At 37.0% G+C, this 25090-nt stretch overlaps 4 protein-coding genes across 5 annotated transcripts; 2 read left to right on the top strand and 2 right to left on the bottom strand.

Moving 5' to 3' along the window:
- The first annotated feature begins 1967 nt into the window (after positions 1-1967).
- On the top strand, positions 1968-8412 carry amdhd2 (amidohydrolase domain containing 2). 2 transcript variants are annotated; one of them, XM_084134250.1, is made up of 12 exons: positions 1968-2067; positions 2661-2779; positions 3088-3224; positions 3342-3481; positions 4374-4428; positions 5255-5467; positions 5552-5640; positions 5867-6011; positions 6156-6263; positions 7241-7309; positions 7408-7509; positions 7823-8412. In XM_084134250.1, exons 2-12 carry the CDS (start codon positions 2697-2699, stop codon positions 7894-7896), a joined length of 1215 nt encoding a protein of 404 aa, XP_083990376.1. In that variant the 5' UTR covers positions 1968-2067; positions 2661-2696; the 3' UTR covers positions 7897-8412. The 2 variants fall into 2 exon arrangements, with proteins under 2 accessions (XP_083990376.1, XP_083990377.1); XM_084134251.1 differs by having other exon boundaries at positions 1977-2052.
- jmjd8 (jumonji domain containing 8) lies at positions 8274-11988 on the bottom strand. Its single transcript, XM_084134273.1, has 9 exons — positions 11790-11988; positions 11620-11709; positions 11252-11300; positions 11066-11162; positions 10374-10442; positions 10163-10282; positions 9994-10061; positions 9753-9887; positions 8274-8737 (listed from the first exon to the last, which is right to left on the bottom strand). Exons 1-9 carry the CDS (start codon positions 11885-11887, stop codon positions 8657-8659), a joined length of 807 nt encoding a protein of 268 aa, XP_083990399.1. The 5' UTR covers positions 11888-11988; the 3' UTR covers positions 8274-8656.
- A 565-nt stretch (positions 11989-12553) lies between these two features.
- On the top strand, positions 12554-18324 carry slc25a19 (solute carrier family 25 member 19). The gene is made up of 7 exons (XM_084134235.1): positions 12554-12702; positions 13143-13304; positions 13689-13844; positions 14635-14805; positions 15822-15996; positions 16609-16739; positions 17497-18324. The coding sequence occupies exons 2-7, from the start codon at positions 13173-13175 to the stop codon at positions 17671-17673; spliced, it is 942 nt and encodes a 313-aa protein (XP_083990361.1). The 5' UTR covers positions 12554-12702; positions 13143-13172; the 3' UTR covers positions 17674-18324.
- Positions 18325-18339: 15 nt separating this feature from the next.
- On the bottom strand, positions 18340-24054 carry LOC311081257 (uncharacterized protein). Its single transcript, XM_084111708.1, has 2 exons — positions 23021-24054; positions 18340-20357 (listed from the first exon to the last, which is right to left on the bottom strand). Exons 1-2 carry the CDS (start codon positions 23873-23875, stop codon positions 19482-19484), a joined length of 1731 nt encoding a protein of 576 aa, XP_083967834.1. The 5' UTR covers positions 23876-24054; the 3' UTR covers positions 18340-19481.
- Between the last annotated feature and the right edge of the window lie 1036 nt (positions 24055-25090).

Genomic DNA, 25090 nt, shown 5'->3' with positions numbered 1-25090 from the left:
AATATGTTGTGCATTGTTAGTTTTTTTTTAATTATTATTTTATTTAATTTTAGTTAAAGATAAAACCTGCAAACCTTCAAAAGCTGTTGATGCTCAACAATGAACAGAGAATGACGTAAATTCGGGTTAATTAATTACACAGATTTCCGGGCTCATTGAAGCACATTTATAGTTTGCTATTGATGTTAAACAGGCCTGACACACACATACCTTAGATTCCCTATTATCTTGACCATGAGATACAAAAAGGTTTGAATGTAGACCGTCTACGTGACAGCGATTGTGATGCGTGGCCTTCAAGGTGACACTTTGTCACACATTGAATGAATGACGCATTTTATCACTTTAAATTAATCAATTAGCTCACTGCTCAACCTCTGACCTATAACGAGCACTGAGTTTATGCCTGAAGGATCTACGTCAGTGACACCCCCTTAAAACATCCACACACACACAATAAACACGTGCACAAACACACACCTCACCCACGCTTTTTAATAAATCCAATCATCAGGTCAAGCATGCCAGGCCAGCCTTCAGTGAGGTGACGCTTGATCTAGACAGACGAAGACAACACACACATGCATAATTATATACAGTATATGAATACAAATATATATGGAAACGCCCATAACCTAAGAGATCATGCTAAGAGAGAGATCATATTAACATACTGACTTCTAAGGATTTTAACATATGATCATCCCTTTACTCTCAAAATTAATAGATAATAGTAATTTAGGAAATTATTTAGGACATGCTTTAAGGATAAATGCGTGTTTACAATAAATACAATTCAAAATCAGTTGTCTTATAATTACATGTCTTCTAAAACATACACCTTGGTTAATTTTTCCCTCTTTTTTCTTTTTTCCTCTTAATTTTAACCCTTGGTTGATTTCCCCCCTCTTTTTTTCCTTTTATACCTTTGGTTAATTTTTCCACTCTTTTTTTCCTTATTTTTCCTTTTCATTTTAACCCTTGCTTAATTTTAACCCTTGATTAATTTTAACCCTTTGGTTATAATTACATTCACAAACAACGCTCAAAATATTGTTGCGTTCACAAATACTGCTCATAAATTTGTTTGTTTAGGTGTTTCAAGCATCTGTCCATGTACATTAACATATATGCACTCTAAAATGGAAAATGGATTCATCTAATAATCGACTGTTCAAAGCACTTTTAACAAACTTCAAGACAACAACAACATAACCTTCCATACTCTGACATGTTGTTTTAGTAATGAAGAGAGTTTGTTTGCTCTGTTTTTCTCAATGTGTGATGTTGTGAATGTGAGAACCACGCTGTCTGACTTAGGTTAGAGGTTCAAGGGAAATGAAAGCGTGTGTTTCGCCCTACAGTGCTGTTCCCAACAGTAATGACGCAGGTGTGAGTGGTTTCTGTCTGAGGGTTAAGCCGGCAACTCAAATCTGTCCTTTGATATTAATAAGCACAAAAAATAAACAATGTGTAGCCTCACTGCACACAGAGTGGGTGAGATACAGTAACCTGTGCTTGACATTATTAGCGTCAGTGGCTTATGAAATGAAAGGCTCTCTGTTGTCATTTTGGATAAGTTTGGCTCATACTGCATTTTGGCATTTGGACACATCCAGTTACAAAATCTATTTACCTTTATTGTCCAAAAATAGACTACTGTTCATTGACACTGACATATATGGGGTAAGCTGTCAGAAAGAAAACCTGCTGTTTATTGACACTGTTTTGAAAAGAATAGCCTACTTTTTTTTTTTTTAAACAGTAGGCTAAACATGCCAAGTTTTACAACATATGTATTCAGCTATTTAATTGATTTGCGCTAAATTTAAATTCAAACAATAAGTCAATTATGAAACGTTATGTTACATATATGAAACAGATATGTCAACTTTATTCATCAATATTAATTGTGTATATTTGCGGTTTTGAACACGTTCTAAGCGCGTGTATTTTGGCCACGCCTCCTCATCAGCTGACACAGCGCGCGTGACACACTGGACTCACTGACTTCCTACAGAAAACTAGCGCGCGGACCGAATCATAGTAAAAGTATGTGAATTAACGGTAAGTGTTTATGAAACTACAACCGATGATCATATGCGTGTCATGTTCCGGTATCCTTAAGATGATGAATGAAGAGCTCGATCATTTCTTCCGGTGTGTTTGTTTACTCTCTGCTGCATCATTCTAACATAGTGAGCAAAAGCACCGCTTGTCTGATGTTTTAAAATCGGAACCATTAATGTATTAAATAATCAGAAATAATAATCACAATGCATTTTTTGACAGATCTGGTTGTCCATATAAACATGGTAGGTTTATTTAACAGGAAACATTGTTTGACCGTTCAAAGTTACATATTATTGTGTCATAAAAAGAGATACAATGCGTTCAAAAGGGCAACGATCGTTAGTTCATTGTGTTTTATGGAGGTCAACTCAGTTTATTTCTATAGCACTTTTAATACATATGACAAAAGTACCTTAAGAAAGTCACAAAACATGTCTATGACAAACACAGTTGTCATAAACATACATAATTGAATAGGTTCTTAATTAATTATATATGTAAATGTATGTATGTATGATTCACCTGACATTTAATAACCAATATGATCCACTTTAAAGACCTGACACATATTCTGATTCTTTTCATAGGGTGTTTTTAAGTGTAGGGGTGGGATTTCGGGAGAGATGCCGTCTAATAAGAGTGTCTCAGATGCCCCGATCACACAGTTTGTGAACTGTAGGATACTGAAGGACCACAGGCTGCAATGGTAACATATCAGACAGATTCGAATTATTGTGTTCAACCCCCTAATTTCCTGACAATTGTATAAAATTATATAAAAATGTGTGATTCACATGCATTCTCACATATTTGAACCTAACAGGAGCCTTTACAGTCTCAATAAATACTGATAGATTTTGGATAATGTATTATTATATTATACTTGATGTAATCATTTGTTTCTGAAGCTGATTATACCATCTCGAGCACAGACTTCTAGTTGAGCCCAGATGGAATCTGTGGACTTTTTGCACATTTTCGACAGTGATTTTGAGGGGAAATCTGATTTTGTAGGGAAGACCTGTGGGTTCGTGAGGGAAAGATTTTGAACCCAGAGAAGCTGTTCTTCGATGAGGAGGGCTTTGCCGATCACAAAGTCGACTGCGAGAATAAGATCGTTGCACCTGGATTCATAGATGTACAGATAAATGGTAAACTACACATACAGTACACATTGTTACATTCACCAGTTAGTGTAAAAATCACGGTTGTTCTTGTTGTAACTGATATCTTATTATGCTAAGCTCCACCCTTCTTCTCACTCATAGGTGGATATGGCATTGACTTCTCCCAGGCCACCAGTGACATCAGAGGGGGCGTGGCTGTGGTGGCCAAAAAGATTCTTGAACAGGGCGTCACTTCCTTTTGCCCCACTCTCGTCACGTCTCCACCAGACATATACCATAAGGTTCAACCTATGCACCAATCACTGACCTTCATTTGTCTCTCAGATGCTCAATCGCACCCACAAATACATCGCTGTTGATTTTCCTTCAGGTTTAGCCTGAGACTGTATCTAGGATTGACATGTGTTGGTAGTACTGTGTTTTTATTGGCACTTTAATGTTTTCATCTCTTGCATCATCAGGTACCTCCTGGAATAATTAAACAATGTCGCATACACTATCGTTTAAAAGTTTGGGGTTGGTAATTTTGGTAATAATGGTATTTTTTTAATGTTTTTTGAAAGAAGTCACTTATGCTCAACAAGGCTGCATTTATTTGATCAAATATACAGTAAAAGCTGTAATATTATGAAGTATTACAGTTAAAAATAAGATTTGTTTTCTATTTCTATTTGAATAGATTGTAAAATGTAATTTCTTCCTGTGATCAAAGCTGAATTTTCAGCATCATTACTCCAGTCTTCAGTGTCACATGATCCTTCAGAAATCATTCTAATATGAGGATTTGATGATTATTATCAATGTTGAAAACGGTTGTGCTGCTTATTATTTTTGTGGAACCCGTGATGTATTTTTTTTCAGGATTCTTTGATGAATATAAAGTTAAAGAACAGCATTTATTTGAAATAGAAATCTTTTTGTAACATAATGAATGTCTTTACTGTCACTTTTGATCAATTGAATGCATCCTTTCTGAATAAAACTTTTAACTTCTTTTAAAAGAAAAATCTTGCTGAAGCTCAAACTTTTGAGCGGTAGTGTTTGTAGTTTCCATGAAGCATCTTCCGTGCATCTTGTTCAATTTCAGTTCAGTGCTCATCACACTTAAAAAGGAACAGTGGCATGGTTTGCATATATGTAGCATTAGTAATGTCACTGTCTTTCTCTCCACAGGTCATTCCTGAGCTCAGAGAACAAGATGGAGGCCCTGAAGGGGCAGGAGTTTTAGGTAAGATGCACACAGACCTAGTAAAATTTCTAAAACTTTAAAGCTGCTGTATGTAATTCTTTTGAATGTACTAAAGCATAAAAATATGCTTGCAGAGATTTAGGAAACACGCTAAATTCAAATACTTGTTTCTCAGAAAAACAAAATAACAGCCAGCTAGTTATGTCACTTTGAAATATGTGTTTCATGTCAGAATGTCTGTTTTTGTTTTGGTCTGAGTGTCTCCGCCCACTGCCAATTCACCCAATAGTATTTTAACACCCGGGTTGTTAGTTGGTGGAAAGCACAGCGTATTGTAGCCACAGAAGCCAGCGAATGAACTGGGTCAGAGATTGCAGATTCTACCTGACCATTAAAAACATTGCAGACGTATACATCCGATTCTTTAATAGTGCGGTTTTGGTGAAGTGTACTAAAATAAACATTGTCATGTGTGTACCTTACTTCTTGGATTCCTGATGGTTTAGAGGACAATTACTCCGAGTCGCCCCCTGTCGTTTCAAAGAATAGTACAACGACGAGCTCGTCAAGTATAAATGCCTCGTCTGTTTGTGGCGGTGCGCGAGGAGGCAGGCGAAAGTATAAACAAGGTTTAAGGATTGTCAATTGCGCTCGCTCCTGTTGCATGTCCTCAATCTGGCAACCGGCGTGAGCGTCCAGTCTGAGGAGGAGTGGGCAGGAGAAACAACCTTCTCCAATATTTTGAATTTGGACTGCAGTACCCATTTCAACCACTAGCTGTCAATATTACATACTGCACCTTTAACTAAAAAAATTTACTGCCAAATAATTTTTTGTTTAATGTTTTTCCTCCTGTTCGTTTCAGGTATTCACCTGGAGGGGCCGTTCATCAGTGAAGAGAAGAGAGGCGCTCATCCTCCGAAGTTCCTCCGCACGTTTAAAGCCGGCGGCGTGGCCGACCTGATGGAGACCTACGGCCCCCTGGACAATGTCGCAATGGTAACACTCGCACCAGAACTGGCCAATAGCGCGGCTGCAATCCGTGAACTGGCAGGAAGGGGCATAACCGTGTCAGTAGGTGCGTACATATGTTTACACGGGATTTATTTTTGCTATTAGATTTCCTCCAGGTTGAGCATATCCAAAGTGCTTCTCTGTCCAGGTCACTCTATGGCTGATCTCTCTCAGGCTGAAGAGGCTGTGCAGAATGGAGCCACGTTCATCACACACTTATTCAATGCCATGTTGCCTGTTAGTATCTCACACACACACACACACACACACACATTAATTAACAGTTATTCGCATTAGAATGCATACTGAATGTTGGCGCACACATACACGTTTAAAATTACACCATATTCCTAATACATAATCGATTTAATAATCCATAAATATTTTTTAAACACATACATGCATACCATGAACGATTATGCATACCAACACACCAGGTATTTAACATTTTGTTTTGTTATAGTTTCATCACCGGGACCCGGGCATTGTGGGATTGCTTACAAGTGATCGTATTCCACCAGGTCGGACGGTTTACTACGGTATGATCGCAGACGGGATACACACACACCCTGCAGCGCTGCGCATCGCCCACAGAGCTCATCCCGCAGGTATTCATGCACACACACAACACGCAACCACAAATCTGTGTGCAGAATACTGAACCTATGATACATTGCTCCTGTACATTTTAGTGAGATACGTCCCTCTCAGGTTGGCTTTTATGAATGAAGTTTGTGTTTTGTGTGTGTCAGGGTTGGTGTTGGTCACTGACGCTGTGACAGCGATGGGTCTCCCTCCTGGCCGACACACACTCGGACAGCAGCAGATCGACATCCAGGGGCTTCACGCATACGTCGCAGGTCTGCATCATATTCTCCCTGCTTTCGTTCTATGCAGCAAATGAACCCAAATGCCTCTATTTCTGTTAAGCGATACATTGTTTGTATTTCGTTTGGGCATTGTAGGTTGGCTGTTAAAATGGATGTTCTGTTCACCAATTCTTTGAGATAAATTCAATTCAGCAGGTGAAGGCATTCCAAACAGAAAAGTTTGTGTAAAATTCTTTGTAAAATACAGCTGTTGATCTGGGTATTTTTGATAAGGGTGTAACTATTAGCTGGAATTATTTATATACATTTACTCGATATATATTGTTATACAGTACAGTTCTAAAGTTTAGTGTCTGTAAATTTTTTTCATAAGTCTCTTATGCTCATCAAGGCACCATTTATTGAATTTAAAAAACAGTAATATTGTGAAATATTATTACAATTTAAAATAGCTGTTTTCTATCTGAATATATTGTAAAATGTAACTTATTCCTGTGATCAAAGCTGTATTTTCAGCATCATTACTCCAGTCTTCAGTGTCACATGATCCTTCAGAAATCATTCTAATATGATGATTTGCTGTATTTTTGTGTAAACTATGTCACGTATTTTATTTGATTTTTTTGATGAGTAGAAAATCCAAAAGAACAGCCTTTATTTATAATAGAAAACATTTGTAACATTATTAATGTATTCACTATCACTTTTGATCAGTTTAATGCATCCTTGCGTTAGTACTTCGGAAGATATACATTTGTTGTAGGGTTTTTATTTTAAGTATTTGATGTGTCTGTATTAGACTGTATAATTCTTTTTAAGGTAATATTTACTGATGTTTTATCATTTATTTTTTATTGAATATTATTTTATTGTGAAATGTTTTACAAGGTATTACTATTAACTTGTAATTGTAGTGTTTTGCTGACTTGCACAGCACCAAGTTCAAGACAAATGTCCCTTTGGGGATAGTAAAGTGTGTTTTATTCATTCGTTCATCATGATTTCAGGCACTACAACTTTAAGTGGCAGCATTGCGACCATGGACATGTGTGTGAGACACTTCAGAGAGGCGTCAGGTCAGTGTTTGTGTGTATGGCGTTTTCATTAATGGTAGTGTGTGCGTGTCGTAGAGGTTTTGTTTTTCTGACGTGTGTGTGTGTGTGTGTGTGTGTAGGTTGTACTGTTGAAGCGGCATTAGAGGCGGCATCTCTTCATCCTGCTCAGCTGCTGGGCGTCAGTCACAGGAAGGGGACGCTGGAGTACGGCACAGATGCAGGTATGAGCGCGTCTTTCAGGATTGATTTTCAGTCATTCATTAAGCTTGTGTAGGCATTAAGAAAAAGAGCTTTTTTTGACATTCAGTTTGTTGTTTAGTGCGTCTCAGGGCAATCACAGCAAAAGTGTCAGTGTTTCATGTCATCGAATGCGATCATCTTTGATAGAGAAACATATTCTAGAATATATATATGAATTAAAAAAAGATGTGCGTGGATAAATCATTTATAATAAACCCTGCAATATTCCCTAAAACAACAAGAATTTTCAGTCTTTAGTAAGAAATGCCTGTAATTATGTTGTTTTCTTTGTAGATTTTGTAGTACTTGATGACACACTGACAGTCAGGGAAACCTACATTGCTGGACAGCAAGTCTGGAGGAAGTGACATCATCTGGAGGACCGTCTTCTGCCGGAAAAGCTTCTTTTCTCTCACTTTGGTCTTGGATCACCAAAAAGGCTCATAAATGCAAAAACATCTTTATTCTTTCATTTAATTTAATTGATTAATCAAAGAAAATAAAAACTACTACATTTAAATAAGCACTATTATATTATGGCAGTCTTCATGCTCATGTACTGTAACTGAATGCATCTTGGGGGCATTAAAAAAGAGCCAGAATAATTTTATCTTTAACTTGTTCAAATATGAAAAATAAAAATTATCTCAAGGGTTCAACTATTTCAATAATAACCTACATATTTCAATGCTTCCAATCTAATTTAATCAACTGATTCCAATGTTCTGTGATTCTCATTTGTCAACATTTTCTTTTCTATCGTTTTATCTTCTTTCTTTTTTTAAGTGTATTGTTTCTTTACTGATTTGTATTTTTTTGTGAGTCTGAATGTGGAAGATGCATCTGTGATAGATGTATTAAAGATATCCAACTTACTACCACAATCAATTTTCTGTTTATTTCAATACAACTTCCCCAACTCATATGTCTCTAAAACAACTTTATTTAAAAAGCACTTACAAAAATTACTTCAATAATTTCACATTAAATGGAGCTTTTATAAATAATTTTTCATAAACTCAACAGACGGATGATTTGACAGTCAAACTGCTGGTCCTCTGAGCAACAATCCTTGATCGGGCCTTCAAGTCAAACAGACGTGTGTGTGTGTCCAAGCCACATCAGTCTTTAACCCAGAAAAGTTGAAATGAAGACACTGGTGTCCAGATTTAGAGTTGCGTGCCACCAGCGATCTGGAAAATACAGCACCTGCACAAACACACTCAGTTTAACCTCTAGAATAGGTGATTTTGACTTTACTTCAACTCTTACTTAGTGCCTAATATTGAAGTGTGTAAAGGCCCGATAACACATAGCAAAGTTCTTTTTCATTCTTCACTTGAGGATAAAAAGTTAGATACCAGAATACCCGAGGAGCAATATAACATTAACAAACATCCCGACGCCATCCGCACTGCTGAGAGTGGCGTTTAGATGAATATGTAAATATGTGCTGCACTCTTTCAATAACAAAAAAAAAGTGACAGCGCCAATGAAAAAACAGCAGCACTGATCATAGCACTGTGGATTTTTGCATCGTCACTCCAGTAAAGTCAGTCACATTTATTTATATAGCACTTTTTACAATAATAAATTGTTTAAAATCAACCAGCTTTACAGTTTTAAACATGAAAAAACTAAAAAAAGTGTCACTGTCTCTTTTATTTAGACTTACAACTTCAATTTCTACTATAATGCGGCTCTCTAGTGTGTTCAGGTTTCTACTCACAGACGTCTGAAAGAGCAGGAAAAAAAGGTCCATGTCAAAGAAGGCGGAGCCTCAGAGCCACACCCACCTATTACATAATCACCATGGACCAATGGTAGCTCGAATGCATTAACCAGCCAGAGATAACTTTTCCAGAAAAGCTTTGGCAAGCTGTTTCGAACTCCCGTTTTGGGCTGATTTCGTTCAAAATGGCCTTAGAGGTGGGCAAAATGGGCTTTCGTTCAGAGCCTTAAAGGTGCAGTAAGTAATATTGACAGCTAGTGTTTGAAATGGGTACTGCAGTCCAAATTCAAAATATTGGAGAGAGTTGTTCCCCCACTCCTCAGACTCCACGAACACACGGGCTGCCAGATTGAGTATGTGAACGTAACATGTTTCCTAAAATCTCTGCAAACATATTATGGTATTTTTATGCTTTAATTAGTACAGTAAAAAAAAAAAAAAAAACTGACTACAGTTTACAGTACAAATGACTGCAAAGTTTGTTAACCTCACCTCTCCGGGTCGTATGGTGCACTCCAGGGGCCTCTGGTGGAGCTCCAGGTTTGGGTAGGACCGAGAGACCCAGGACAGATGGGTGTGGTTGGGGTGGAACTCAGGTGCCTCGTCAGGGGGGTACAGGAACCAACGCTGGAGAACACAGGGATAGATTGTTTGTATACAGAAGCACATCAATATATGGCTAGAGAAAATGATATCTGCACTTTAGCTGTGAATAGTGTAGAGCTCCACAGACCTTCCTGCCGTAGATAACTTCAGAGTAGCCGGGACCATGCCAGTGAAACGGGACACCAGTACCTGGTCCTGCAGGAGAGAGAGGTGGGGGGGGTTTTTTGGTGAAAATGAGTGTTTGTGCACTCCAAATACCAAATTGGCTGGATTGAAGAATATGCATGCGTCTGTACCAGCAATCCCGAAGCTATATGCAGGATGCATGAGTGGAAGAGAAAAGGGTGGCGCTTTATACTCCTCAAACAGAGAATGCCACTCCGTGAAGTTATTGTCCCCAAAGAAGTACAGAGTATCTGAAACAAACATGCGCACGCAGTATGAAATGATCATGTACAGTGTGAAAAACGTTGAGAGTGTGCATGTAGAGAATGAGAGAGAACCGACCGCTGCCCAGGGTGTCTTCAGACTGAGGGGTCAAAAGGGACTTTACAAACTCTTCAAACCGCACGTCCACTGTAAAGAGACAAAGAAATATGTCTCAAAACACAAGTTACACAACACAATTTGTTTTTTTAAAGAAAATAATACTTTTATTCTACACGGATACATGAAAGTGATCGAAAGCAACAGTAAAGACGTTAACAAAATATTTCATTTCAAATTAATGTTCAAAAACATTGAATGCAACACAATGCACAAAAACATTAAGCAGCACAACAATGTTTTCAACAATGATAATTATAAGAAATGTTTCTTGGGCATTAAATCATCATCGATTGAAATAAATTACATTTTAACATGCATTCAAAAAAGTCATTTTAATAATATTTCCAATACTATGGTTTTCCTGTGATTTTGATCAAAAATGCAGCCTTGGTCATCAGCATAACAGATTTATAAAATGTTTTAAAAATCTTCAAACTTTCGATGTTAGTGCTTGTATGCACCTTATAGTATGAACACTATATGCACTGGATGGATGGATGTTTCATTATTCTGGAAATTCTTATGCTAAATGTGGATCATGAGACTGACAAATGTTTGTAAAATCTCAGTAGTTATCAAAAGTCACAGTCCGAAACCTTACCGTTTGCACATGAAAAGACAGAAGTATGTGAAAGTGTGTATATGTTTACCTTTCCTGTATGAGTGTGTATTGGCTGTGCTGAGACGGACCGTTTTCTCTCCGTACTCTCTCACCAGATTGGATTTGGAACACAGGAAGCGGAACTTCTGAAACAACCAATCACAACACAACACTGTTAGGAATTAATCAATAAGAGCAATAAACACCATATATACAGTATATCTACAGTTCTTACGGTGTTATCTGTTAGTCCTCTGAGTATAACTGGTTTTGCATAAGCATACCTGTCAAAAAAAAATAAAAAAAATAATTATAATGTTTATTATATCTTTTAATGATCTATCTACCTATAGGTTTTCTCAAGCCAACATTATAATTTGTAATCTCAAGTTATATTAATATTTATACATTTTATATATTATGATGATATTATTCTTGTTCTTCTTTACTTATTACTATTATTATATCTTAAAATAATCATTATAAGAGATGTTTTCCAGGATACAATACAAAAAAAAAGCAATGGAAATCATGTTCTTACACGTGACATAAATGTCTAAATGCTAATAACTAACTGTAAATGTGTATGCGTGTTATTCTTACTCTTTAATAAACTCTCTGTGTGTTATTGACTTCGCATCTCTGATCTCAATGTTGCATTCGCCTTCCTTCTCCATACTGGAATACATTCCCCTGAAAGACAAAACATACTAAAGTTTTGAGACACGGCCCGAGATTGATTGATAGGACATGTTTGTCAATAAATTACTCACCATCCTCCATCATCTCTACTGAAGGTATCTGTGCAATGAAATGACGCCGGTAACTGCACTAACAGGAGCAGTAACAGAGCCCTGACAATCTGAACCATGTTTTTTCATCCCGTCATGAGAACATACTCATAATACCACCTGTTTAAACACCGCCATTCACCACTTTCAAAATCACACTAGTCTCTCAGTTCCGCCTGGCGGTGCGTTCATCGCGTCAGTGGCCAATCAGTGCAGGCCACACTAGGATGTGGGCGGGGTCTCAAAATACTGACCTCAGGACAGACTTTATTTTTTATTTTATTTTTATTTTATTTTATGATATTCGACAATTGTTAACTATTCTATTAATGTGTTTTTTAATTATGTACTCAATAATGTGAATAAAGTTTGATTTTGGAGGAAATAATATTTTCATCTCATCTTTACTAGTTTTGATGAACTACTGAACATAAAAATGAAGGAAATCTTTGAAAAATGATTTTAATAAGTTTTTTTTATGATTATTTCCCCCCACTAATTCATATGGAAAAAAATAATAATTATATTGTTTCTTGTCTTAAAGGACAAACAATATTTAATTTTATATTAAATTATATTTTATTTTATTTATTGGAGGTTGGATGTGTTAAGTACACTGAATTTTAATATCAATAAAAAGTTTGTCAAATTTAATATGAATAAATTAAAATTGAAATAAAAAAGTCTGAAATGTATGAAGGTAGGAACCAATGTGCTCGGTGTGAAACCGAACACGGGCGGTAACAACAGTCGCGCGCGGCTCTGTCATTGGTCTGTGTGCTGTTCAGCAGTAACTATGAAGGGAACATGAGGTGTCCTCTAACAACAGAACATCAGAAAGAGCAGATTGTACCGAGGAACTCGATGCACACAAAGTGCACACTAGAGTCACAAGGTCGGTTTACGTTTTCACCAGTTTATATTTTAAGCGTGCGCTCAGAATATTTAGTGGTAGGGCAACACTGGCTGTGTCTCAAACCATAACGAGTTGTTTACCGAGACAAAATTTCTAGGGCACATCCCAGACGACAGCATCTACCGTTGTCCATCTAAACACTGTCTAGAAAGGCAGCTCAGTAGGTTTTGAAACGCAGCCATTGTGTCAATTGCTGTCATGTTAATTGGGTGGGTAAATTCTTTATTTTTTAAATATATATTATTTTTGTTGCAGTCTTTCTTTGTTTGTAGTATTTAATAGTATTCTACAGTAGTTGTCATCCATCCACACCACCAGTTATATTGATGATATTTTTTATTACTTGTTTTATTTCATTTTATTCCTTTGTTGTCATCCATGCACATCAATGTCACGTGCTTTTCTCTCCTATGCACCAGCTGTGCTTTTAACACATGATCTGAGCAGGAATGGTGGGATATGATCCAACCGCCCCCGGTTCGGCTCTTACCCCGGAGGAAGCTGCCCTGGCCGGGTCAGCGGCCGGCATGGTCACCCGTGCCCTCATCAGCCCTCTGGATGTGATCAAAATCAGGTTTCAGGTGCGGCCTTCCTTCATTTCACTGAGCCAAAGGGCTGTTGAGTTTCACAATTGTTATTTTGTACACAGTAATGAATTGAAAGCATAAATATGAACACATTCAACTCCCTAGTACATCTGATTTGTATAAGCAGCAGCATCGTGCCTACAACATGAGTCACGTTTTCCTGTGGAATTTTATTACCACTCCCAAATCCACAGCGGCACCGAGTTAAAAGAAGTTCAAAACAGCGCATTGATGGACAAGCCTCAAGGTGGCGGTGTCTCACTTTTTTAGACATTTCAAATCTTCACACTCAAACAATTCTGATATGAGTCCCCAAACTGCTTTTGATTCTGATATAAGAGGATGATTTTTAAATGCTTTTGTGCATTGCTCCCGCAGTTGCAGATCGAGCAGGTGTCCTGGAGGAATCGTCAGGGGAAGTACTGGGGTTTATGGCAGGCCACACGCTGCATTCTGACCGAAGAAGGTCTTCCTGCTTTCTGGAAAGGACACGTTCCTGCCCAGCTGCTGTCTGTGTGTTACGGGGCAGTTCAGGTACTTGGAGATGCATAAAATGCAATCGGACATTTACACTTCTGATGTGGCCTGAATCATCTTCCTGTTTAATAGTTAAGCTGAATAAAAAGGTTTTTTGACTAAAAATTAGAAAGGTTGCCTAGATAACAAATTTACTAAAATTAAAATGTAGTAAAATGAAAACTAAAAACAAATGCGCAAAATATTAATACAAATTTAAATAGTAAATAAATTATACTAACACTGATAAGGACCAAGTTGATTTTCATTTATGCCAACAAAAATAGAATAGAACAGATATTTTTTTGCTACAAAATCCTGACAGAATAGAGCAAAACAGGATCTTCTACCCTTATAATAAAAATGTCATTCTGAGGTTCAAATTAAAGTTTTTCACCTAATATATATAATATATATATTTTTTTTTTTCAATTACTAAAACTTTTTTTCAATAGTTTTATTTTTATGACAATTCTGTCATAATTTACTCACTCTCAAGTTGTTAAAAATCTGTATGAGTTTCTTTCTTCTGTTGAACACTAAAGAAGATTTTTGAATATGAAGATTGTTGGTAACTTAACAGTTGTGGGGCACCATGGAAATCAATTGTTTGATAACCGACAATCTTCATGAGGGTGAGTAAATTATGACACATTTTCATTTTTGGGTGAACTATCCCTTTAAATTGTAGCAATAATTATTATCCTATTTGGTATTTTAGATTGATAGATAAATAATTTGCAGTAACCCTTCACAATATTGTAGACCTCTTGAAACTCGGTGTTTCTGTTTGTCTGTTTTGTCCTAGTTTGCGAGTTTCGAGGCCTTGACAGAGCTGGTCCATAGTAAAACCCCCTATAACAGCCAGACCCCAGGAGTCCATTTCCTCTGTGGCGGTTTGGCCGCCTGCTCCGCCACCTTCACCTGCCAGCCGCTGGATACCCTGCGCACACGCTTCGCTGCCCAGGGCGAACCCAAGGTCAGGGGTCAAACCTCAGGAGCGGGATGTTACGCGTTACTAAATGCTGCTAAATCATGTCACAATGCATCTGAAAGGATTAAAAATTAAAAGAAATGCATGATAAATATCTGAATGAAAAATAGTCAATTTCAAAAGGTCATATTATTCCACTACCTCATGAAGAGAATAAATAAATAAACAGATTGGAGTCTATTTGAATCATTGGTACCCCCTTGACTGGATTTTGATCTTATTTTACGGGTCGTACTCAGTTTGTACAGCTGAAGCCGTTTAGATCAAAGCCTTCATACGTCAATACAGGTTTTGGGTCCTCTTTTATTTATTATTTATCCATTACCCGTTGGTAATATTTTTTGGGGAAATTTAATGTTCAGTTCCACTGCTACGCCGATGACACCCAACTTTACCTGTCCTCCAAACATACCTCTACTTTTCCTCCATCTTTCCTCTCTGATTGTTCAGCTGAAATTAAAGAGTGGTTTACATAAAATCTTCTTAAACTTATCAGCAGTGAAGCTGAAATTCTTCTTGATGGTTCAAAAACCAATCTGGCCAAATCTAAATGTTACTCTTTGGATATTAATAATTTTACAGTGTCTGTTTCTAAACAGTTTAAAAGTTTGGGTGTCATCTTTGACAGTACTTTATCATTTAAAGCACATATAAATAGTGTAATTCTCTGCATATTTCCACATGCATAATATTAATCAACCTTGTCTGGCTCTCTCAGTAACTGCAAATCTTGATTTAAGACCCATCTTTTTAGGCAGTTTTATCCAGTCTGTCCAGGCTGTAATAATGAGTATTTGTTGTTTAATGCTGCTTGTTTTATTGTGTTTGTAAGGTGCACTTGAGTGTCATGTAAGGCGCCTATAAATAAATGTATTACAATAATAAATTACAAGTCTATAACTATATACTGATAACTATCAGTGCGAAATGTCTACATTTCTCTTTATGATGGGCTTTAATGAGACACTTCCCATGATTCAAATGTTTTCTCGTATGTGCAGGTGTATCGTAACCTCAGGCATGCCGTCGGCACAATGTTCCGCTCAGAGGGGCCCTTCACCTTCTACAGGGGCCTCACACCCACGCTTGTGGCCGTGTTTCCATACGCAGGCCTGCAGTTTTTCTTTTATAATATCCTAAAGAAACTTCTGGCGCACCAGGACTCCAAATCTAAAGGTCAGATCATGCTTCTTTAACATTTTAGCATTATTTATATACTATTATGGTATTTATTCATATTTAAAATTAGCTTTTATTTTTATATTTTCAGTTTTCATTTTTTTGTATTTTTATTTAGCTATAAATTATTATTTTTCTAATATATATTTTTTTATTTCACCTGTGTTTCTATGGAAAGCATTTTCTGCCAATTTTAAATAGATCAATTAAATTGAAAACTAAAACCAGATTAACCATTTCATTAAAAACTGTACGCAAAATATGTGACAAAATTAAATTAAACTATTTCATTTTCACAATGACAATGTGTCATCCCTGTCAAATTGAAGAATAAAATGCAGTCAGTGTGTATGCAAATTCTATGTTAATGAGTGGGCGGGGCTTTAAGTAAGGGGAGAGCGTCTGAAAGTGAAGTTTTAATTTTTATAATTTTATTTATTTATTTAAAACTGGCAGAAAATGCCTTCCATATGTTTCAAGCACCAGAAGCCATTTTTAACAGATTTAGTTAGCAATAACAACAATGATCTTAAAGTACATATCTATAAAAGCAGATTGTGCTTCTCTGTCCCGTTGTAAATATTGCTGTGGTGTTTTGTCTGTTTTAAGGAGGTTTACACAGTCTGGTCAGTGGCAGTTGTGCTGGAGTCGTCAGTAAAACTCTCACGTATCCTTTCGACCTAATTAAAAAGAGACTTCAAGTGGGTGGATTTGAAGAGGCCAGGATGAAGTTTGGACAGGTTGGTGGAATGGACTAGTAGTTAAAGATCTGAGCTGCTAACCAACAGACTGTATGTTCAAATCCAACAGGGGTTCATCACTGTCCCTATCATAACTAGTCTCGCTAGCATCATCCTATCTAAACCTGAAGTATTAAACTTCTGTTGCTTTATGTAGATCTTAGACCTTTCTGAGCTAAATACTGTTCAATAATATTGAATAATATCATTAAAAGTTTGGGGTCCTTAAGATGGACATTTTTCTTTAATGAAATTAATACTTTTATTCACCATGGATGCATCAAACTGATCAAACGTGACAGTAAAGACATTTATAATGTCAATGCAAATAAATGCTGTTCTTTTGAACTTTGTTCATCAAAGAATCCTGAAAGAAATGTTTCATGGCAAAAATCTGAAGCAGCACAACTGTTGTCAACGTTGTTGATAATCAGAAATGTTTCTTGAGCAGCAAATCCTCATATCAGAATGATTTCTGAAGGATCATGTGACACTGAAGACTGGAGTAATGATGCTGAAAATTCAGCTTTGATCACAGGAATAAATTACATTTTAACATATTCAAATAGAAAACTTATTTTAAATTGTAATAATATTTCACAATATCATGGTTATTACTATATATTTTTTTATCAAATAAATGCAGCCTTGGTGAGCAGAAGAAACTTCTTTCAAAAACATTAAAAATGTTACTGACCCCAAACTTTTGATTTTGAAACCGCAAAATGAATAATTTTTTCTTGTGTTTTCTGTGAAGGTGCGCACATATCATGGGTTTGTCGACTGTGTGGTGAGGATCGGCAGAGAGGAAGGGCTCCGGGGTTATTTTAAGGGACTCTCCCCTAGCCTCCTGAAGGCCGCTGTATCCACAGGCTTCACCTTCTTCTGGTACGAGTTCTTCATCAATGCCATTGTGAGCCTCAAGAGCAGTTAGTGAGCAAACGTACAGACCTCCTTGAGAGACGTTTTAGATCATCAGATCCGATGGAACTTAACGTGCGCTTTACGGTGTGTAGATGTATTAGGAGCGGAAATATATTTTTTACCTCTGACTTGCCTAAGCCCAAACTGAACCGTCACTCTCGACTGGAGACTTGAAAACCATTGTTACAGATATTAAGTTTTGTCATAATGTTTGTGTATTTTGTTTGCACTGCATGAGGGTCTATTTTTTATATATATATAACACTGGAAATTAGAATGTTTGAACTTCATAGTTTTTTTCTGCTTTGTATTTCAAAATATTTAAACCATATAGCAAGTATAGTGCAGAGATTATTCAATCATCTGGTTTCTACAAAAAGTTTCATTTTGTGTGTTTTATGTCATTGTTAAGGTTTTAAAATGGTGAATGGTCCAAATATTTTTGAACCTACATGTTTCCTCTGGCTTTATTTATCCCCATATTTATATATTTTTTTTATTGTAGGCCTACTTCCTTTCTGACAATAAGAAGAACAAACTAATCTGAGGTTCATAGTGGTTATACTTTAGGTCTGTGTACTCATGCATTCAATCACATTAATTTAGGGAAAACAAAGGGGTGAAGCAATTATTTTTGTAATAAAAAAGTATTTTATTCTGATTCTCTTTGCATCCTGTCCTGCTTTTATTGAATTGTTTTAGGAGAAAAATAATGTTTCCTAATTATTAGATAATATTTAGTTATATTCAGATTTTTGGTAATGGGTAATATGCCAAAAAAACATGCCTTGTCAATGTTAATTGAGGTGTATAAAAAGCATTACATTTACTTAAAATGTCATTATTACATTAACAAGTAAAACACACATACTCACTGTAAAACAATACTTTTTTTTTTTTATCAGCAGGGTAAACCATAACCATTTCTTCATATTTTTTATCAGCAGGGTAAACCATAACCATTTCTTCATATTTTTTATCAGCAGGGTAAACCATAACCATTTCTTCATATTTTTTATCAGCAGGGTAAACCATAACCATTTCTTCATATTTTTTATCAGCAGGGTAAACCATAACCATTTCTTCATATTTTTTATCAGCAGGGTAAACCATAACCATTTCTTCATATTTTTATGACACTGCTGTGACTTGATCCGAATTGAAAACACAGCTAAATCTCATACACTTCCAAGCATCTCTGAATACTTTCTCTGAACATTTCTCACATCATACATTACAACCTTTCGGATGTACAACAATAGATTTAAAAACATGGTAACAAAAATAAAAGCCACTGTACAAAGTTGTATAGCCTGCCCTGGAGTGATATAAACTGGAGGCAAGGCTATATAATGATTAACCCATGAAACAATGTTACCATGAATAAATATTAACCATGTTCGACTGTCTGCGAATTAATAACTCATCTGTACTAAACTTTTGATGTTGGGACTGACTAATTAAGGTGCGGCCACATTACTCTTCTATTCAGTGCGCGATCTGATATGTCGCGTGAAGCGAAACATCACATATGATTACATTTTTTTCAACTTTGAACACAAATTGACACCTTGGCCAATATAACAATGCTCAGGTTGGAAGTGACGTATGAATAATCTGTCCTTAAACGCGGCTGTTTAAAATGGACCCTCGAAATTACATTTTGCTAATATGTGACCACTCCTTAATTTAGGATAATTGGGACATTTTTCCTGCGTTGGGTCCTCTCAATGGCAAAAAGTGTCTGAATTTACAGTTGATATATCCAGTGATTGCATGGCACATGGGTGTTTTTTCCCACGTGAAAACAAAGGAGGGTTAACCACCCTCTTCATGATGGGTAAAGAATACTATTTTAACCGAGTAGGCCATGTCTCCAGTGTATACCAAGAAGTTGATGACGGTCATGAAGGTCACCACCACCAGATCATCCCATGGACAGGGGTTACAGTTTTCTGGACGTGAGCCTTGTTTAAATGCATACAGCGGCCAGAGAACAACAGCGGTTGCGTACATAGCCACAGCCAGGATGTTGAAGGTGATGACCGCCTTGTCGAAAGAAAACGGAAAGACGTGCAACAGCCTGGCAATGGTGAGGAGAATAATCAGCAATGAAAAAATGAAGCATATGGAGTAGACGGCCACGCACCACTCCATTCCCGGATACTGTCTATATTCGCCAGGGCTCAAAGACATGAATATGATGCAGGAAACAAAGGTCTCCAGGATTTTAAGGAGACCAGGGACGGTGGAGAGAAAGCCGCTGATTTCACCAGGTTTCTTGTGGATCAACCAGACCTCGCTGGCGTACAGTCCGAAACACAACCAGGACAACGTGGATGCCCCGATCTTCCTGGAGCAGGAGGGGCAGGTGAAGAACGTGGGAAAGATGATTGAAATGGTGACCATCATAAGTGTGGCCAGCATAGCAAAGGCCATGGTGAAGTCCTCCCAGGAAATGGGCACTTTGGTGTTCAGGCTGGTGAACTCCAGGACGAGGATGAGGAGGGTTGTGAAACAGCAGAAGCACCAGCAGAACATGCACCAGGCCCAATGGGACACACTTTCGTCTGGGACTCCTGTTGACGCCACCAATGCAAAGCAGATGCAAGTCAGAACCACCTCCAGCATCCGCACAATGCCAATAGGCTGAATCAGCGTCCTGAAATCCACATGCAACATGACGAAACTGTTTCACAAATCCCAAAGTCTTGATGTTTCGCTTTTTAGGCCACCCTTTTCCCAACGCTCTTCTGAGCTTCTTGGTGCGGTTTCATTGTGCCACGAATGTCAACAAATCCAATATTCATCCTCTGGTTTTGAATTCCACAAGCATTTAAGGATTCTTGAAACACTAGTAGACAAGTTCTTCCTCGTGGTAAACCTTCAGTTTATTCTGATGTGACAGCAAACAAGTTTCATGTTGACACTAGACCAGAAAGCATCAATCGAGCCGTTTTGAGCTTATCTCTTTTATGACCCTTCTGCAGGTTCTCATTGGTCGCTGGTCTGCTGTTGTCCTATGAGCCGAGTCCAAACCCTGAACTCTGGTCTAGAGCCAGGCTCTTTCTAATCTTCTCCTATGAGCTTCAGTCCCTCCTCAACATATCTACTGGTTTAATCAGAGGGAAGTGTATATGAAGGTTTCATTTGGGTTATTCTTTTACTTGTCCTGATAACAGTATGATGTATAGTATAGGGTTATATTTAGACCAAGAATGTTTTACAGATAAAGCTAACAATGCGGCATAACTCTTCCTTTGTCTACGCCTAGTAAAATATTTTAACAAGTTTTTCTCTTCATTGCCTCAGATCTTCAGTTTTATTTGATACTGAATCTCCACAACGTAAGAAAAATAAATCATGCTTTGGTAAAAATTCGAAATGATTATATAAAAAGTTATAAACCGTCATAGTTGAGACAAAAATGTAAACTTATGAGATACAAATTATAATTAGGAGATAAAATGTCTAAGTTATGGCATTAAAAGTCAAAATAATGAGATGAAAAGTAATTATGACAAACATTTTCTCATTTCTCATCCCTCTCTTTTTAATGTCATAACTATGACTATGACTTTAACTCATAAATTCGACATTTCATCTCATCTCTTATGATTTAACAAAGGTAACACTTTATTTACATGCAACTAACCCTCAACCAAATCCTACCCTAACCCTATATATGTAGTTACTTAATATTACTCAGTACTTAAATATATAATTACACTGTAACAATGACACCTTAAAATAAAGTGTAAACGATTTTTTTATATTACTTGGCAGAAATGTGCTTGAGATACTCCGAAGCATAAGTTTTATCACAGTTGTAGTCAGATCATAACAATATGTTCCACTAACATTTGACAACCAGAAGGTGCACATTACTTCTTGATTTCATTGTGAATAGTAGCTAGGTATGTGCGTTGTGTTTTAACTGCCAGTTTTTATTGCTATTTTCATGCTGAAATCCAGGTTCAAATATAATAGTTGACAGATAAAACAACTAAAAACCTAAATAAGATGTTCAAGATCAATTTTTAAAAAACGTTAAAACTGAATTTGAACTAACCTTTTAAAGCAGTCAGCTGGTCATAATGATAATTTCCCCTTTAGCATACTTACGGCATTAATCTGTTGAAATATGAGTATGTTTAAACTGAAGTTTTATTGACGTTTGAAGCACTAGCTGATAAACTAATGGCATTTGAAATAGAGCAGAAAGGTTAATGTGTAGCCTAGGCTATAGACCGACTGGTATTGTTGACTTGAACAAGAGTAGCTAATAGAAGTGTGGTTGAAAAAAAAATCCAATACATAATAAGCAATAAGTAATTTAAAGGGGCCCTATTATGCAAAATTCACTTTTAAACTAGCTAACCAACCATAGCGGTAATCATAGCGACAGTGTCAAACATGGCGGTGTCCATAAAACCGTGAAGTTTTACCTGACAGCACGTAGAGAGCACCCGAGCCGTTTTTATGATGACAATAATGATGCCATAAACATATAATGATGAAGGCCTATGTTTGATAGCCTATGTTTTCTCTCTTTCTTTCACTTTCTTTGGTTTTACTGGCCAGTTTATTTGCAAACACTGATAGCAAAGGAGAATTGCTGTGAATCTCCACAATGACCAGATGCCACACACAAAAAAACGTATGCATTCGGGGCAAATGGGATTTATTTCAAATGTTATAATCTTAATAACATTTTGTATCATGAAAACTCTTTATACACTACCAATTTACTCAAAATGAAAAGAAATTCAGTTGCCTTTTTATTATAAAAAAAATGTCAAATTGATTAATCGCAATTAATCCCATCTTACATAAAAGTTTGTAAATATACCGGTATAAACGTGTGTGTGTGTGTGTGTGTGTGTGTGTGTGTGCATGCGTGTTTGTGTATGTGTATATATGTACTATTATTCATTTAGAAACTTTTATGTTAAACAATTAAGCACAATTCGTGATCAATCAATTTGATTATATAATTAATAATACATATATATATATATATATATATATATATATATATATATATATATATATATATTAATAAGATTACTGATAAAAGGCACTGTTACAAATCAGACATTTCTAAATATTCTCAAATATTTCGACATTGTTTCAAAATACATTAATATCAATGAACTGTCAGTCAGATCGCTATATAATCCTACTATTTTAACAAATACTATATACCTAATACTATGATAACAAAAACCAATTTATGCATGCTAAAAACGTCTTGTATAACAACTCATCCAATCTGATGCCACAGTCTGGTTACGTTTGCATTAATAGATTTTACAATAACAATGTATCATACAACCGTTGTGGTTTCCCTAGGCAGGTGAAACGAAGAACACCAGACGCACTGAGTAAACCGTATCCACAATGTAGACGATCAGATTGATGCAAGTCATGCAGGACACAACAACCAGGCTGTCCCAGATACAGTATTTTTGGTTTGGAAAACACCACTTTGATCTTGGATTGCCCTCAAAACTGTAGATTGGCCATATCACCACAGCCGTGATGTACATTAGAACCGCCAGTACGTTGAACCCCGTCAGACATTTGTCGAATGGGAAGGGGCATCGAGCCAGCAAGCGTCCAATTGTCAGGAGGATGATGAGGAGAGAGACGACGAAGCAGATTGAGTAGACGGCCACGCACCACTGCATCCCAGCCTTTTGGCTGTATAATCCCGATTCCAGAGAGATGAAGATGATACAGGCCACGAACACCTCCAGAACCTTCAGTAAGCCCGGCACGGTGGACAGGAACCCACTGATCTCCCCGGGTTTGGCTCGGGTCAGGCCCACCTCCACCGCATACAGGATGAAGCACACGCAGGATATCACTGTGGCTGCGATCTCGGTCGCACTTGTGGAGCCTACGAAGAACTTGGGGTAGATGACCGACGCGGCCAACAGCATAAGCGTGGACAGCATCGCAAAAGCCGTGGTGAAGTCGTCCCAAGAAATGGGCACCTTGGTGTTTAGGCTGGTGAGCTCCAGGATGATGATGAGGAGGGTCACGAAACAGCAGAAGCACCAGGTGAACATGCACCAGGCCCAGAACGAAGAGTTGATGTGGCCCACAGAAGCCACCAGGCTGAAGGTGATGAGCGTCAGCACAAATTCAAGCAGTCGGATTATTCCCACCGGTACGGTCAGGGATTGAGTGTTCAGGGTTACCATGATGATCCTTAAATGTCAGTTATATAGTTACACCTTGATTTTCGATGCGTCAGCCTTTAAAATGTTGTCGACAGCTCTCTCACGCTCGCATTTTCAAGCAGGACTATAATTTATTCTGCTTATTTCTTGGCTTTTCCACTCTTTTCTCAGCCTAACTGTCGTCCGTGTCAACTCCAGGTTAGTCTTTACACACTAACCTCACCCAGAAGGGAAGCGGTCCAGGGAGGGGCCACGTTTTCGGCCACATCCTCTGATTACTCATTGCCTTATCAGTAGCACCTCAGCAGATTGGCCGTAGTTTGGAAGTGTCCAGTTAGTGTGAAGTACAAATGAGTAGGATGTGAAGATAAGAAACTGGACAAACCCATCAGTCAATACGATGATAAGCATCTGAATACTAAAGGTGGAGAGAGATTATGGGTTTGAGTTACGTTCTGTAAATTGCTACAGTTCTCATCTGTGAAACAGGGCTATAAAAGATGGAGAAAACGCTGAAGATGAGAAATGAAGGTCTTCTGATGCTGTTATGTAATCCTGAAGAAATCAGTTTTGATTAGTTTTAATTTTTATTAGTGCTGCCACATCTATTAATTGCGATTAATCACATCTAACATAAAAATTTGTAAATAAATGTGTGTGTGTATATATATATATATATACACACACATACACATACACACACATTTTATGTTAGATGTGATTAATCGTGATTAATTGATTTGACAGCACTATTTTTTGTCGTTCTTGTTGCTTGTTATTGTTTTAATGTTTTTTCCTCTAATATTGTTTATACTTTTCCCCTTGAGTTGCATTTTATATGTAAAGGTGCTATATAACACTGTATATGATTTTTTTATGCCTTTTTAGCTAAATATTGTTTATATTTTGACCTTTGAGATGCATCTTATGTATAAACGATACTATAGAAATAACATTGTATGTTTATTTTTTGTTTGTTTTTTTGTCATTCATGTTGCTTATTATTGCTTTTTTTTTCTTTTCTTTATTTTAGAAATATCACTGTATGCTAGTATATTAGTATCCCTTACTTTACATTACACAAAGTCATCTTTGTGGTCCAAACATCCAACTAATTATTCATCATCAGCTGCTAAAAGTTTGTAACAATTGATATTGGGGACAACATTTCTGTAATATCTTTATCTCAGTAGTTTGTTTGGGTCGTGACATTATAGTTTGTGAATGTAACATACA

This window comes from Abramis brama (assembly GCF_963993115.1).
Source record: "Abramis brama genome assembly, chromosome: 1".
In the NCBI taxonomy this organism is placed as follows: domain Eukaryota; kingdom Metazoa; phylum Chordata; class Actinopteri; order Cypriniformes; family Leuciscidae; genus Abramis; species Abramis brama.
Note: the sequence above shows the minus strand (reverse complement) of the source record. Positions and strands in the feature narration are given on the sequence as shown.